The 15,148-nt window shown below is 38.0% G+C and overlaps 1 protein-coding gene across 4 annotated transcripts in view; it reads left to right on the top strand.

The window, feature by feature from the left end:
* CHCHD3 (coiled-coil-helix-coiled-coil-helix domain containing 3) overlaps positions 1-15,148 on the top strand; it is a 270,756-nt gene that overhangs the window by 163,876 nt on the left and 91,732 nt on the right. For 2 of the 4 annotated variants that reach the window (XM_032401548.1, XM_032401547.1), the window contains exons 5-6: positions 12,420-12,434; positions 13,465-13,548. In XM_032401548.1, the coding sequence (XP_032257439.1) occupies positions 12,420-12,434; positions 13,465-13,548 (99 nt within the window). The remainder of the gene's footprint in view (positions 1-12,419; positions 12,435-13,464; positions 13,549-15,148) is intronic. The other 2 variants (XM_032401550.1, XM_032401549.1) reach the window with 1 other exon arrangement.

The raw sequence follows: 15,148 nt of genomic DNA on the forward strand, positions 1-15,148 counted from the left end.
TTACACTGCTTGTTTTCAGCTTCAGATTAATAGCAGGTGGTAGCCATTTTTCAGAGCAAACAGGCTGCCTTTTTAGTTCATTAAAAAAAAAAAAAGCACTAATTCTTTACTGGAGCCTGGAATATTCTGTGCTCGGTGACAAATGGCAAGGATCACAAAACATTCAACATTAAAAAAATAGAATAGCTGGCTGATATTGTAAAAGTTTAAAGAACCAAGCCAGAGCTTTCAGCACAAGATTTCTTTTACCATACTAAATGACTTACACGTGGTGTATTTATGCTTAACATATATATCCATTACCTTCAGTGACTTTATTTTCACGTAGCTCTTTTGATTTGTGGTCTGTAATATCTTTGGCCACTCCTGCAGAGCTCATCCCAGATTGTAAACACCACTTAGAAGCTCTGTAGATGATCCCCCATGCAAATGCATGCTTTTTAATGTGCATGTGCATTGTAGGGGGTAGGGGAGGGAGCAGTGATGTTATGTTTGGAACAGTAAGAATTTTTATTTTTGGATTCTTTTTTCTTATTCACAGGCAGGTTTTTTTTTTTTTTTTTTGACATATTGTTTAATCTGTCAACTTTAAAATGTGAGTCAAGATAACCTGTATTATATTCTTAACCCATGACTAAGTAAGTTTATGATCTTATGTGAGTAGAGCTGTCCCAGAATCTTTAACATCTGAAGACCTTGGTTCCTAAGGCATGTTCCTGCTTCAGATGTATATGATCCTTCCTCTTTTTGTCTGAGTATTTTTGATAGCTGATAAATATGGCATCCGATGTCATTCACAGTTTGTCATTAAGATATTCTTTTTTACTTGCATTTGGTTTAAGAGGCTTGAGGGTGGGGGTCACTTTCCTTGGGGCTGGAATCGGATCACTTAGCTTCTCAGTCTGAACAGTTGCTAGGAGCTTTCTGGCATCCGATCAAATGACGGATGAATGAAAATCACACAGGAGGATGGTTTTTAAGCTGGAAAGATAACATATAATAAGATAGCCATAACTATAAGGCAGGCAGGATACCATGTCAAATAATAATATTCTGACTTCCTAGCAGGCAAAACCAAGTCAAAATCATGAGGTTGATTTTCATTCTTGGGTCCAAACCTAGAGAAGTGTCTGCCTGGTGAGCTGTAGTGGGAAGAGTCAGAAATTCTGTTTTCACGAGACAGCTATTCCAGCTGTGAATTTCAGGCAAGTCTCTTGTCTGTAACTGTTCTCTTAAATGTAAAAAAAAAACAAAAAAAAAACAAAAAAAAAGAGTTGGGAAGTCACTTTGGCTTAATTGGTTAAGCGTCTGACTTGCTTTTGGCTCAGGTCATGATCTCAGGGTCATGAGTTCAAGCCCTGCGCACATTCCCTGCTTGTGCGTGCTCTCTTTCTCTCAAAATAAATACATCTTTAAAACAAACAAAAAGTAGATGTAAACCCATACCCCTTACTTCACGTTGCTGTGGAATGAAGCTTTCTAAAGTGATTATGTAGTTTTAGGTCCTTAAAAGTGATCAAAGATGTTAAGAATTGTGAGTTGATATTTTGGTTATGTCCATTCCTGAGTCCCTTGTTCAGCAAACCTTTGATGAAAGGCACTCCCCGGTGTGTTAAGGGATTCTGGAATTTGAGAATCCAGAATTCTCTGCTTCATTGTGGTCGTTCCACACCAGTGTACAAATAGGGATGAGGACAATGCTAAATCTAAGCTAGCCACGCTCAGGGAATGAGAAGAGGTCTGATTCAGTGTGCCCACCCCCGAGCAGATAATGGCTACCTTCTCATCCCTCTTCAACCAGCTTGATCCCCGAATAGAAGTGGCTTATTTACAGTCTATCTGGTGTACTTTACTGCTTTCCATTTGGATGATTCATGGTTTGGGTGCATTCTCTTCTTTTCATTCCTCCTCTCTAAGACTTCTTTCCATTTTTGCTTTGTTCAAGCTTCAGTTTCATCATTCGTTGTTCCCATGATCTCATGTTTCATTTAGTCCATCAGTTAAGCTAGGGGCTTTATACAGAGGCTAAAGATTTTTAAAAACCCCCTCCCTATCAGGTTTGGGGAAAAATGGGATGTCATGAAGCACCAGGTACTCCTTCATTCTTTCATTACCAGTGGCCATTGCTGAGGAATGTTTTAAAAATATTTTTATCCTTCTATTAACTTTCCCAATTCCAGTTTTCTTGGAATACAGTGGAGTCACATCTTACTTAAGGATTTAGTTTTAAAATCAGCATGTGAATATTATTTGTCCATTACAAGTCAGTAAAACTAAAACCACACCAAACCAAACCAAACAAACAGACAAAACCCAAAAAACAAAACTCATGTATGAGGCCAAGATTTCTTTTGTTCTAATTTATTCTTAAGAGTCTAGCCATGCTATTTTTCTTCTATTATTAGGTCACTAGGCTTCTTCAGTTGAGCACTAGATGAAATGTTGGCTTTTATTTAAGGATTTGTGAGTGAAAACTATATTATCTTGAACCACTAGAATTCCATTCACTGGGCAGGAAATGAGAGAGGCCGGGAGTGCAGCAGTCCCAGGCTTCCCGATGGAGTGGGTAGCATCCTGTGCTCTACTTAAATTCCTCTCTCCCACCTTCAGTGGGTAGTTGGATTTGCATAAACTGAATGTGCATGTGATGTAATTACACTGTACCATCCTCTTTAAAGCCTGTAAATGAGATAAAGATGCCCTGTTATTTTCTGAGCTTACTCATTTTTCCGTAGAAAACGAGAGCTAGTGTGATTTGGCTGGCACCAGTGAGTTGAACTTGTTTTAGAAAGCGGCCCATTTTACCGTCTGTCTTAACCGTTTGAGTCTGACAGGTAGCGTCCGGTTCAAGAAGCAGCCCTGCAAGTATTGCTGAGACAGAGCCCTATCACTCCTCCAGTAGCCGAAAACCCACCACCGATGCCGAGTCAGGCGGGGAGGAAGTGTCACTGCTGCCGTGCAGCGTCTGCCCCTGGCAGCCAGGTGTCACATACACACCGTCATCTCCAAATGTTGTTCAATATGTGTTGGTAGCATCCTAGCAGTTTGGCAGCAGAACATACGCATTCATTGAATTTCCTCTGGCCTAGTTGTCGAGTAGATTCAAATTGAATAATAGGAGAAATGTTGTGGTAAATGTACTGCGTGAAATGTGAATGTTACAGGGATCTTGGATATTATCTAGCCTATCCCCTTAATTTTACAAAAAAGGAAACAAGCCCCAAAAGGTTAAGGAACTTGCCCAAGATCATGAGTTAGCAGCCAACCTGGAATGAAAGCTTTAACTGTCTGATGACTATTTTGTTGCTATTCCTGCTACACAGGATTTCTGGATCAAATCGTATTCTAGAGGTCCAGTTGGATTTACTTAGCCTGGCCTGCATGAGTGGAGAAATTTCAAAGAGATCTGATGTATTCTAACAGATAGAACCTCGTTCTTGTTTGCTGGTTTACTTTCTGTTTGAACTGGAAGCTGAGGTTTAAGACCTGGTCAGAGTTTGTTGTCATTGTCAAAGTTTTGTGACAGCCATGGGAGTGTGTCGTTGGGCTGTCTTTCTAGGAGAGAACCTGCTGCGAAGGGTGCAGTTGGCCGCAAGCCTCAAGCAGCCACAAGCTGGGAACCTTCTGCAGGGTGCATCCCCAGGCCATGCCCCCACCAGGCTTGTAGCACATGGCAGGACCTCTAGAGCTGGGCCATCTCGCCTGACGCAGGATTCCTCTACTGGATGGTCTCTGCTCTGAGGCTCCTTTTCATCCTGGCCCGGTTTTCTCAGAGGTACAGTGTTGTCTCCTTCCGTCCTGGTCTCACATCCCAGGTGTCAGACCTAGAGCATCGTCGGAAGTTCTCTCTGCCAGTGCTCTTCCCTCTCTCCTTTATCCTTCCTCCAGTACATCTCTTCTACTTCTGATTCTGTCTCAGCATCTGCATCCGAGCGGACCTGAACTGACATGGCAGATAGGTGGTTTCGAAGACATTTTTAGAATAGTCTACGTTAACCATTACAGCAAATCTTAAAAATCTCTTTATGTAGAGTACTGTTGAAAATAACTACGAATTTTTGATTAGTCACTTTTACATTGTCTTCCCTTAATGTCAAGCCAAAATGAAAAGAAATACAGTCAGGGAGTTGATGGGAGTGCACTGCCTCCAAGAGACGGGTCCCAGAGCCAACTCTGTCCCTGACCTTAAGGATTCCCTTAGTCAACAAGGAACTTGGAGCCTTGCTTGCTTCCTGATACATGAGCTGGATGATCTTTGGGTTTTTTGTTTGTTTTTTTTCCAAGTTGTGCATGTGAAATAGATTCTAAGAGGAGAGGTCGACTCCAGCCAATTTGTCCTGATCGTGTACACATTAAGCCTAAGTTTAAATTGAACAAACACAAGTTAATACAAAGAAAAGGAACCAGAAGTTGTGCAGTAATTGTCTCTGTGTTTCTGTCCAACTTACATGTCAGATCAGTGACACCAAATGTCTTGGCACAAGTAATGGGGTTGAGCTAGCATCTCTGTGTTAGAGTGCTTCTGAGATTTTTAATCTCCATGGTAAAACAAGATTATACATAAGTGCCTGGAAATGGAAGTATTATTCCCCACAATATGGAATAAGAAGAGAGACATTTTAGTATAATTGCACCTTTGGCTATATAATTCCCAGTGCTTGTTGCTTCTTTCCACTCTGTACCATATCAGCTGTGGTCTAGAGTTAAAACCACTCTGCTGTTACATGTAATGGTAACATTCAGTGGTTTATAAGCCCATCTTTTCTGCAGCTGAATTTGATAATAAAAGCCCCTTCCTGCTCTGAGTCCATGTAATCACACAGTAGTTTTATTGAATGTGGCCCTTTTTATAAACCACTTTTCCTTCTTTCAGAGATCCTTCTTATCCTTAAAGTTTCTAAGCTTACTAATGATTCTGTGACATAGCGTTCTCATTTCTTCATAGAACTTGGTCTTCTGGAACTTTGTTTTTGATTCAGATGGTCTTTTCTTTTAGACTTGATGCATGTTTACATTCTCTTGTGTATTTCATAAACATGTAGTAGCTAAAGTGAGTGTTCATTAGAGAAGCTAAAGCTGCTTATTTGAGAACTCTGAACTCCTAACAGTTCATTTCACTTTTGATTCAGCGTTTATTTAATGTTTCTTATGTGCTGGATATCGTGATGGCTGTTCTTCCTTTAAATGGGTCTTGGGGTGGGGGAGCATGGAATATACAACACTGAACTGATGAAGTGGTATATTTTAGTGCCTTTCATGTTGAAATTTCATGTTGCTTTGTAACATTGAAAGTTATAAATTATAATGGAATCATTATATGCCTGTTCTCAGGAATGATACATAAAATATTTAATATCAGGTACCCAAGCAGAACAAATATCAAACAACTCGCATCAGTTCATGTTAACTGAATATCCATTCTTCCTGAACTGAGCATCAGTTACATGGATTCAAAATCCGAGCTTATATAGGCATTGATTCCGTTTTGTTCAGGGAGCCAGAGAAAAGAGAGAACTTATATACCTGTTTTATGCTTTTTATACTTAGTTCAAAAATAAAGAACTAACATTTCCAGTTTTCTCTTTCACTGGGATATGATGCATTACATGTATGTGAGCCCCTCTTGTTGCTTTTATACATTATACCTTTGCAGTGCAACCCTACCAGTTTATAATGTGAGCAAGACTCCAGCTCGATTCTGTAATACCAACAGACGTTTATTGAAGAAAACTTTCTTAACAAGCAGTACAAAATGATTCATACAACCCATTCAGTAAAACTCGGTGAAGTCCCAGTTGTCTGTTAAGTGTTTGTTTGTTTTTCAGGAAGAGGGTTACTTGGGGCAGACGAGGCTGCTTGTACTTGGCCTCAGACAGCCGACAATCCTCTTAAACCAGTGGTCCTCACCTGGGGCAGTTTTGGCAATGCCTGGAAGCAATTTTGGTTGTCACAGCTCAGAGTTGGGGTGGTACTGTTGGCTACTAGAGGCCAGGTGTCCCCCTCCGCATTCTGCAGTGTGTAGGACGGCTCTCCGCAGCAACGAGTGGTCTGGCCCAAAATGTCAGCAGTGCCAAAGGTGAGAATCTCTGTCCTCAACCAGTGGCTGGATACAGGACTGTCAAGTGTCAGGCCTAAGGTACCATACCTTAAAGGTACCACAACAGCTTTGTTGTCGTGACCTCACGTTGTCTCGTGACCAGTCACACGGCAGAGGTAGGAATATCCTTATGGGAGCTAACCCTGATATCTTTTTGAGTTTTCATTTTACTAACTAGAAAGAACCCATATCTAACATTTATCATGCAAGTTAATGAACCATTTTCACTAATAAAATCTCATTTCCAATAGTCATTGTGCTAAGTAGCAAAACATCATTATTGATCAAGGCATGCATGAGTGACGCCCGTGTAGTAGCCACCTCTACTTTTTCAGCTTCCAATTTTGAGCTTCCAGTAGGAGTACTTGCTGATGGCTCCCGCATTCTGCGTGCCTGAGTAGCATGCTGGCAGCGTCTGGTTCAGAGCTTAACCTAAGGAACGTGGACACATAATGTCACACTGTGTATTTTGAAGTAAATCACAGATGCCGTGACAGATTGGCTCCCCAGAACTGGTGTCTACCTACTTCCTACAGACTCTTTACCTCAGTGTACTTGTTTTCATTTGGGCTGCCATGTCCTGAGTCTTTCCTTTGTGGGAAGCTACAGACCTAGGTTGAGCCAGAGATCCAGATAGAGAGGAGTAAATCTCTTTTCCTGTCTCAGAGTTTACAGTTGAGAGAGGGACCGTGGGTAGATAAACACGTACGATACAAGGCAAAGTCAAAATCAGGTGCCATAAGGCGGGCCTGGCAGACTCAGTCAGTGGAGCGTGCAACTCTTGATCTCGGGGTTGTAAGTTCGAGCACCGCGTTGAGTGTAGAGATTACTTAAAGGTAAAATCTTTAAAAAAAACAGGTTACCGTAAGAGACCTGTTGAAAAGTTTTATTAGGTGCAAAAGTGGGAGAGGCAGCAGGTTATGACTTGGCAATAGCTACATGAAGGAATAACATTAAAGATGGGTTTTAGAACATGGATGGGGCTGGGGTGAGTCAGTGTGGTCACATGGTGATTTAGCAGAGTTGCAATGGGTATCTGGGTCTCCTGACTCCCCACCAAGTAGATTTTCGACTATCTGTCATAGTAAGTTCTGAATTAAACTAGAAAACTGGAGAAGTGAATGTATGATTAAAAAATTATTTTTCCTCTCTAAAGCTATAGAAGAAGGCTTGTGAAACCATTTCTGATTTCATCTAGCACTTAATTTTACTTATTTTGTCAAATACCATGTTCTGCACAAATGTTAGGAGAGAACTTCTGGAAAAAGTTAAAGCAAAGCACACTAGGTTGCTTTCTGTTCTAAATTTATGTACCTAACATTCTCTCTTCACTCATTGTTGGCTTTACTTTTTAATTTCAAAAACTACTTACCTGCCTCTGCTCGCTTTTTTCAAGAAAATAAGCAGATATGCCCCAAAGTGGCAGAGGACATATTCAGTAGGCTGTTTCCAGTATGTCATCAGCGTGAAAAAAGGTGAAATGAAGAGGAGAGTTCCGGAAGCTCTTCTTGGGAAGACAAAACAGAACCAAATGGACTGATAAAGCCCTGGAGGCTTGGATAGGAGTTCCAGATTTAGGAAGTCTATTGCTAAGTCTTGGTCTATATTCAACTTAAGCCAGCCCTCACTGTGTTTGTGCACATAAGTGTAGTTTAACATTTCAAGCTGGGCTTTGCTCATAGCTTCTGCCTCTAAGTAGTCATTGAACAGTGTGCTAAGGTTGATAATAGGTTGGGCATCATTTAAGTTCACCGAGATGAGTTACCCTTTTGAATGTCACCTTATAATGTGGCTCGCAAAACAGTGCTTTTGAGTATGATTCTTTGTTTACCAATGCCACTTGATAAAGGCTCAGTGAACCCTATGTAATTTCTCATTTATAACGGAAGTGTAGTATTCAGCTAATTGAATGCATGGCTACTTTAATTATTTTGTTACGGCTAATTGGTATCCCCAGTGAACAGTGATCATGTTCTACAGCTTCTAAATGTATTATTACCTTACAAGTTTATGGTTCAGCCCCATTGGATCATTCAGTTCTCTCTTTGTTTTATGTTAGCATATACTTTTATTAGGTTCCTATATATTTTGTGTTCTTTGTAGTTCTGACGAGGAATAAAGCTCTTTTTCCTGCTCTTATTTGCTTATGTGAGTTATAAGATAGAGATTGATCTTTGCCACAGATTATCCATATCATTGTGAAAGATTAAATCTTTCTCCATCCATTATGTGTGTGTTTCAGATTTGTTATAAGATTTAGAATGATAGGAAATATCATTATAGGGATTTCCTATTTAGGTTGATTTACAGTTGTTGCCTTTTCTCAACCCTAGTAATCTCTGGCTTCATAGTATCCTCCATTGGAAAATTGAGCAGGTACCTGCTTTGTTTTCTCCCTTGAGCTATTAAAATTGAGCACTGGCATTTCAAGGAACTTTGTCATTTAAAATGTACAAGCTTAGGGCGCCTGGGTGGCTCAGTTGGTTAAGCAACTGCCTTCAGCTCAGGTCATGATCCTGGAGTCCCGGGATGAGTCCTGCATCGGGCTCCCTGCTGAGCAGGGAGTCTGCTTCTCCCTCCGACCCTCCCCTCTCTCATGTGCTCTCTCTCTCTCTCATTCTCGCTCTCAAATAAATAAATAAAAACCTTTAAAAAATAAAAATAAAATAAAATCAAGTGTACGAGCTTTAGCCCAGAATCTTTCTTTAACATGCCTTGTACTTGATGTCCAAGGTAACAATACAACCTCTGAGCTAGGTGATTGTGATGTCACCAGGTTCTCCAGGCCATGTACCCTGTGCCACACCGTAGTCCTCAGGAGCAACCAGGGCTAAGAAGGCTGAGCTACTATGCCAAAAACCTTTCGCTATGAAGAGTTACCTAAGAATATACGTGGGAAGGTAAAGTTCCCACCAGCACAGTATGTCATATCCATAATCCCAGTTTTTACTTCTGTTGACCGTATTATATTCTTTGTCATAAGCACCTTCAGATCCTTTCTGAAAAGAAGCAAGTCTTAAAGAAGTTAACATATGGGAACTTCATTTTGAATCTAGCTACCAACACGGAGTTAAAACATTGAAATATTTATGTGTTGGGTTTCTTAAAGAAAACTTGATTTCCTTATTTTCTTTGTGTCTCTTGCATATGGGGTGCTCTAGTTTTCCATAATGATCCACTTAAGTTCTGTCATGTTTTCAAGCCCAATCATGTTATCCCGAATCTAACAGGATCTGAAAACTAATCAGTGCACATTTCTGGTAGTGAGAGTAATAGTAAACAAGAAATGAGGGGAAATTTTTTATATTCTTTTTTTTCCCTAAGAAATGGTTCTATAACAATAAGTAATGTTGTAATCCTCTTTGTTTTTGTTCATTTAAAATGATTCTCTCTCTGTTAGAGAGTTATACGTAGAAGTTTTATTTCCTTGCATTTGGTTTACTGCTTTTTCGTAAGTTGAGTGTGACTCTCCATCCTTGGCAGCTATTAGCTTAGTCAATGTATTCCAGGCTTATTTAAGTTTCAGGATTCATATTGTGTGACTTTCCCTCCCAGCATCACATTAACTGTTTCAAAGCAATGTGCCGTTAAAGTGCTGTGGCCGTGTTTCTTGCTTTGTTATTCTCCCCAGTGGATCTCAAACTATTGATTCTGTTGGCTGTCTAGGGAAAGATTTGTGATGTTAGACCATAGCTTGGTGGTTTTGGGTCTTTGGAGGTAGTTCCTTTTTAGTGCGTATATCTGACCTTTTCACATGTTGCTTTAAATTTTTTCAAAGATTACATCTTAGAAAAGTAAATGAGGATATTACTATATATCCTTTATTTACATTGCTCCTCAAAATCAAATTTTTTGGTGCATGTAGTCCTCAGTAGGCTTAAGCAATATATTTGTACTATTGAATTCTTGAGTGTTTTCTAAATGACCATAATAGAATACCTATTACTTTTTCTTTGCATTTTAAAAAAATGTCTCACTGTGCACTATCTGTGAACGAAAGAAACATTTAGTGCAAGTGTTTTAAGAACCATGGTGGGTAATGTCATACATTGAATGGGAGAGAGAATCAAGTGCTGGTACATTAAGGATTTTGTAGGTAAGAGAATTTCCAGGCTATAAATAATTGTTCAAGTTGTTAAAACAATTTGGTTGTTAATATAATTACTAAATACCTCACTCTGAGCTTCTATCTCATATTATGTTTCCATCTCGTAGTCAGGGATACATGTATGTGATATTCATGTTTAAGAAATATTTTTTCTGATTACAGAAGTAGTAATTGTTCATTCTAGAAAATTTAGAAAGTAAAGAACAGTCCAAATGAAAAATATCCCACTATGCATATCCTGTCCACTGTTAATATCTTGGCATAATAGATACTTTTTTCCAAGCCATTATTTTTTTAATGGCTCTGAATATTTGGTCATTGTGTCTGGACTAAAATTATAATCAGTATCCTGTTGGACCAAATCTTATTTATACAACCTTCTATTGTTCCCATTTGTTTGTTGCTTTAAGTAACATTGGTTTTATTTTCTTAGATCTAAATCCTTGTGTGCTTTTCTTAATATTTCCTAGGATTGAATGCCTAGAATAAAATTGGCCAAGTGATAAGCAGATTAACAATAGCAAAGATATATGCACACATCCATCCATATATTCATATGTAGTTATTTTCATGAATTTTAGTGTATTTAATTTGTATACACTTTAAGATATTTATATAGTTAAATTCATTCTTTGTGATATGTAGTTTTATGAGTTTTGACAAATGCATACAATTGTGTAACCACCACCATTATCAACAAGCAGACTAGTTCTCTCACCTCAGAAAATTCCCTCCTGTGTCCTTTGACTACAAAGTATGTGATTTTTTTTTTAATTTGGAAAATATAAAGAAGCAAGAATAACTAGAAATCACCCATAAACCTACCATTCTGCTATAACTTTTGTGACATTTTGTTGAGTATCCTTCTGGTTTTTTTCTTTCCCTACAAAGAAAAGAGATTATACTGTCCTTTTTGTTTATAATCTGTTCCGTTTTTACTTAGTATATTTTGAAGATATTTTTATTTAGCCATTAAATTGATTTTTATTTTTGCATCTTTGCAATTCTAAACAACTTTATCTTGAACATCTTTGTATATTGTCATAATTACTTAAGAAAAGTCAGGTCATGATCCCAGAGTCCTGGGATCCAGTCCCACATCGGGCTCCCTGCTGGGCGGGGAGCCTGCTTCTTTCTCTGCCTCTGCCTCTCTCTCTCTCTCTCTGACTCTCATGAATAAATAAATAAAACATTAAAAAAAAAAAAAAGATCTACAGTTTAAAAAAAAAAAAAAAGTCCTAAAAATAGAGTTTAGATCTCAGTGAATATGTACATTTTAAAAACATTACATTGTGTCAAATTGATTTAAAAAGTGGTTATATCAAATTACATTCTGACCAGTCATGTATAGAAGAGCTTATTTTCCTGTATCTGTGACATTACTATTACTATTTTATATTGTTGTCAGTTCAGTAGATGAATAATGGTATTTCATTATTTTAATTATCATTCTTTGATTTCTCTTAGGGTTGGGTTTTTTCCCCATGTGTTTATTATTTGTATTTTTGTGTGTGAATTACCAGTGTATGTCATTTGTGTATTTTTCTTTTGGCTTTTTTGGTGGAGGGGTAGAGGGCTTTTTTTTTTTTTTTTTAGTGTTCTGTATTTTAGTAACTTTAACTCTCATAGTTACATGTTGTGGTTTCTTTTCCTCTTTTTGTCATTTGCTTATTTGTTTGGTTTAATGATTTTTTTTTTAACAGAGGGTCTCATAAAACCGTTCTTTTACATTTCCTTTATTTCTATTTTGGGTGTGTATATGTTGAATTTAGAAATACCTTTTCTCTGTAGATCATATTGTCATGCATACTTTCTTCACACTTAGCTTTGTTAAAAATTCTTTCTCTGTTTACTTTTTCTTTTATATTCCTGACAGGCTAGTCAGGTTTTTACTATGTTGTACCAAGGAGCCATCGATTATTATGTACTTGCATATGAATATATTTTAATGTAATCTTATTATTTTATCTTTTTAAATTTATTCATACGCTTTCAAGCAGCATGAACTTTTCACTGAAATCTTCTATTCAAACTCTAGCGGCACACTGACATTTAACTGTGTCCTAAGTTAAGCAAGTTCTCTGATCTTTTTTTCCCCCTATTGCCTTCTTTGGTTTGCATCTTAGATATTATCTATCAGATTTCTTTGTGACATTAGGAAAAAATACTACTTCTATTGTTAAATAATTGTTGTTTGTTTTTAACATGCTGCAGGACATTGAAGACAAAGTAAGTAGCAAAGCAATGATCTATATATGTGTAAAATGGGTACACTTAAACTAAGCAGGTAGTGGAAATCACCCTCACACAAGGTTGAGCCAAGTGACCCTTGATCACCCTGCAAAAAAATGTGGTATGCGGCATAAGGGTGGGAATGCCAAAATGCATACTTGCTGAATATCTTAAAATTCCTCGTCAAGTGTGTATTCAGCATTTACTGAACAAAAATATATTAAAAACTTTTCTAACTTGGGGTGTGAGACAGGGAGGTCTGTTCTCAGAGATAAAGATCACTTAAATGTAATGATCAAGATACAAACAACAGTTTGAAAAATGCATTTTTTTATTAACCTTGAAAAACATCCATTAAGTAACCATCTTTATCATTATTTTTCAAGTATCAAAAAATTTTTATTACCTTTTTTTAATTTTGAAAAAATCTTATAAATTAGAAATGGGATGACAGAGTTTTATAATTACTTTAACTATTTTTATTTCTTACTATTAATTTTTAATTATTCAAATAAACATTTACAGTGGTTTTTGCCCCTTGCTCCAAAGACAACTGCTTCATAAAAAAGAAAATACACCAATACATGTACTTAGGTGCAGGTTTCAATGGGTAATTTAAGGATTCTCAAACATAAGATTTATGTAGAAAATGTCATATAGGTATTTTGTTGTTCAGAAAAAAGGTTAATAACCATGTGGTTTATGCTTGGAATAAAATCTAAGTTTTATTGTACAAAATATTAATCCTTGAAATTACTCTTCCATAGGAGTTAAATAAAACTGTGCTGTATTCTGATACTTTTTGACAAAGTAGGACACAGCTGTCACAGTAAAAAAAAAAAAATAGACTCCTTTACATTTAAATACAGCAATCATCATCTTATTAATATTGTTCTATGGCAGAGACCTAATAGATTGCAAAAATCTTCAGCTCTATGTACTTATTTCTAATGTAATTTATACTTGACTTTTGCTTCACTGTTGCTGCTTTTTCTTGATATAGTCTATTCTTCATTTCTTTTTTTAGGCTAAGCAGCTGGAAGAGAAAGATCGAGTGATAAAGAAGCAGGATGCATTCTACAAAGAGCAGCTGGCTAGACTGGAGGAGAGGGTATGACTATTTCTTGTCGTTGATTCTCTTCTAGAACCACATCTGCAACTTTCCCGTATATTTATTTAAGCACCAATAATTAGAACTGTAGCTGCTTTTCCTAGTTAAAAGGAAGTGAAGAAGCCAAGCAGGTAGATCATTCTCACAGGGAATGTTATTTCTTCTTTGGCTGTTTTGGGGTATGGTCGCGTTATTGGTTCAATGAGGCATTTATCACTCTGCAGCTACCTACCCCGCCCCCCCGGCGGGTATTTTGTCCCTAAATGTTTAGAAGCTGCACTGCCTCCAGGTCAAACACTAGAGTGCTACTCTTGACTCTCCCTAACATTGACGAAACTTGAGTGGGTTCGTAGAAATGGAAGTGTTTTAATGGATATATTGTCTTTGTGTAATCTCAATTTCACTGCATTTGTGGCTAAGAAATGGGCAGGAGTTGAACAGTAGGACTTAGGAAGAAGAGTTCAGAGGAGTTGAGGCAGTACCTCTGGGCAGGCTCTAGAGTTTGACAGAGATGTAAAGGCAGGAATTAAAGCTAAAACAGAAGGAGACTGTGGGTTTCAGAATGGGAATTTGAGCCACCTCATCAGTGCCCCCGTTCAGTAAAGTAGATTTGTCTAGAATCATTTCACACATGGGCCATACAAAGCTAGATCTTTCTTCCCTTTGATGGAAACCTCTAAAATTTGGTTGTTTAGAGTAAGATGTTTAATAAGAAAGTAGATACAATAAGAAATACAGTATTAAGTCCCATTCAGTACAGTTATTTACACATTAAATATGCTCACCCGTGTCTGTACGTCACTAGTGTGCATGCTTCTTGCATACAGGGATCATTTCTTCATTCATCGAACAGATGTCTGCTTAATCACCTAATACATGTCAGGCCCCAGGCTAGTGCCAGAGAAATGCTAATGAAGAAAATGAACTAAACTTTTGTCCTCAGGGAGCTGAAGTGTATATAGTGGACGGCAGTTTGCAATTCTATGGATGAACAATGAAGCAGAGAAAAAGGAGTCCCAGGGCCTTGGAGTATAGGGTGTGGGATCTGGTAGAGAGGGAGGGCCTAATAGGTGGCTTTTGGTAAGAGGTCTGCAGTAATGGGAAGTCAACCAGCACCAGAGCCCTGAAGCAGGGCTGTGTATTTCATGTTGGAAAGGCTAGAGGGTTTGTGAGTGGAAGAGCATGTTGGCTTTTGTCTTAGGCAAAAGACAAAAGCAAGACAGACCTAAGAAGAGGTAATGGCGGTAATTCAGAAAAGGAATAGTGATGGCTTGGGCCCAGCTGCTGGCCATGGAGGGGATGAAGCATGGGGTTGGATGTTTCAAAGGCAGAGCTGATCAGGCTTGTTGATGGTTTTGAACATGAGTGAAAGAAAGAACTCAAGGATACTCTCGATCTATGGCTTTTATACCTAGAAGGATGGCTTTTCCATAGAGGAAGACTATGCAGATATGGATCTTTTTGTGGGTAGTGCAGAAAAATCAGGAATTTGACTTTAAATACTTTAAGTTTGGGATATTTGTTAAGACATCCAAGTAGAGATGATAAAAAAAGCATCAAGTGGAATGGCTTATGGCAAGAGTGAGCAAATTTTTCTGTA

Source organism: Phoca vitulina, unplaced genomic scaffold, assembly GCF_004348235.1.
Source record: "Phoca vitulina isolate PV1807 unplaced genomic scaffold, GSC_HSeal_1.0 scaffold4, whole genome shotgun sequence".
Taxonomy (NCBI): domain Eukaryota; kingdom Metazoa; phylum Chordata; class Mammalia; order Carnivora; family Phocidae; genus Phoca; species Phoca vitulina.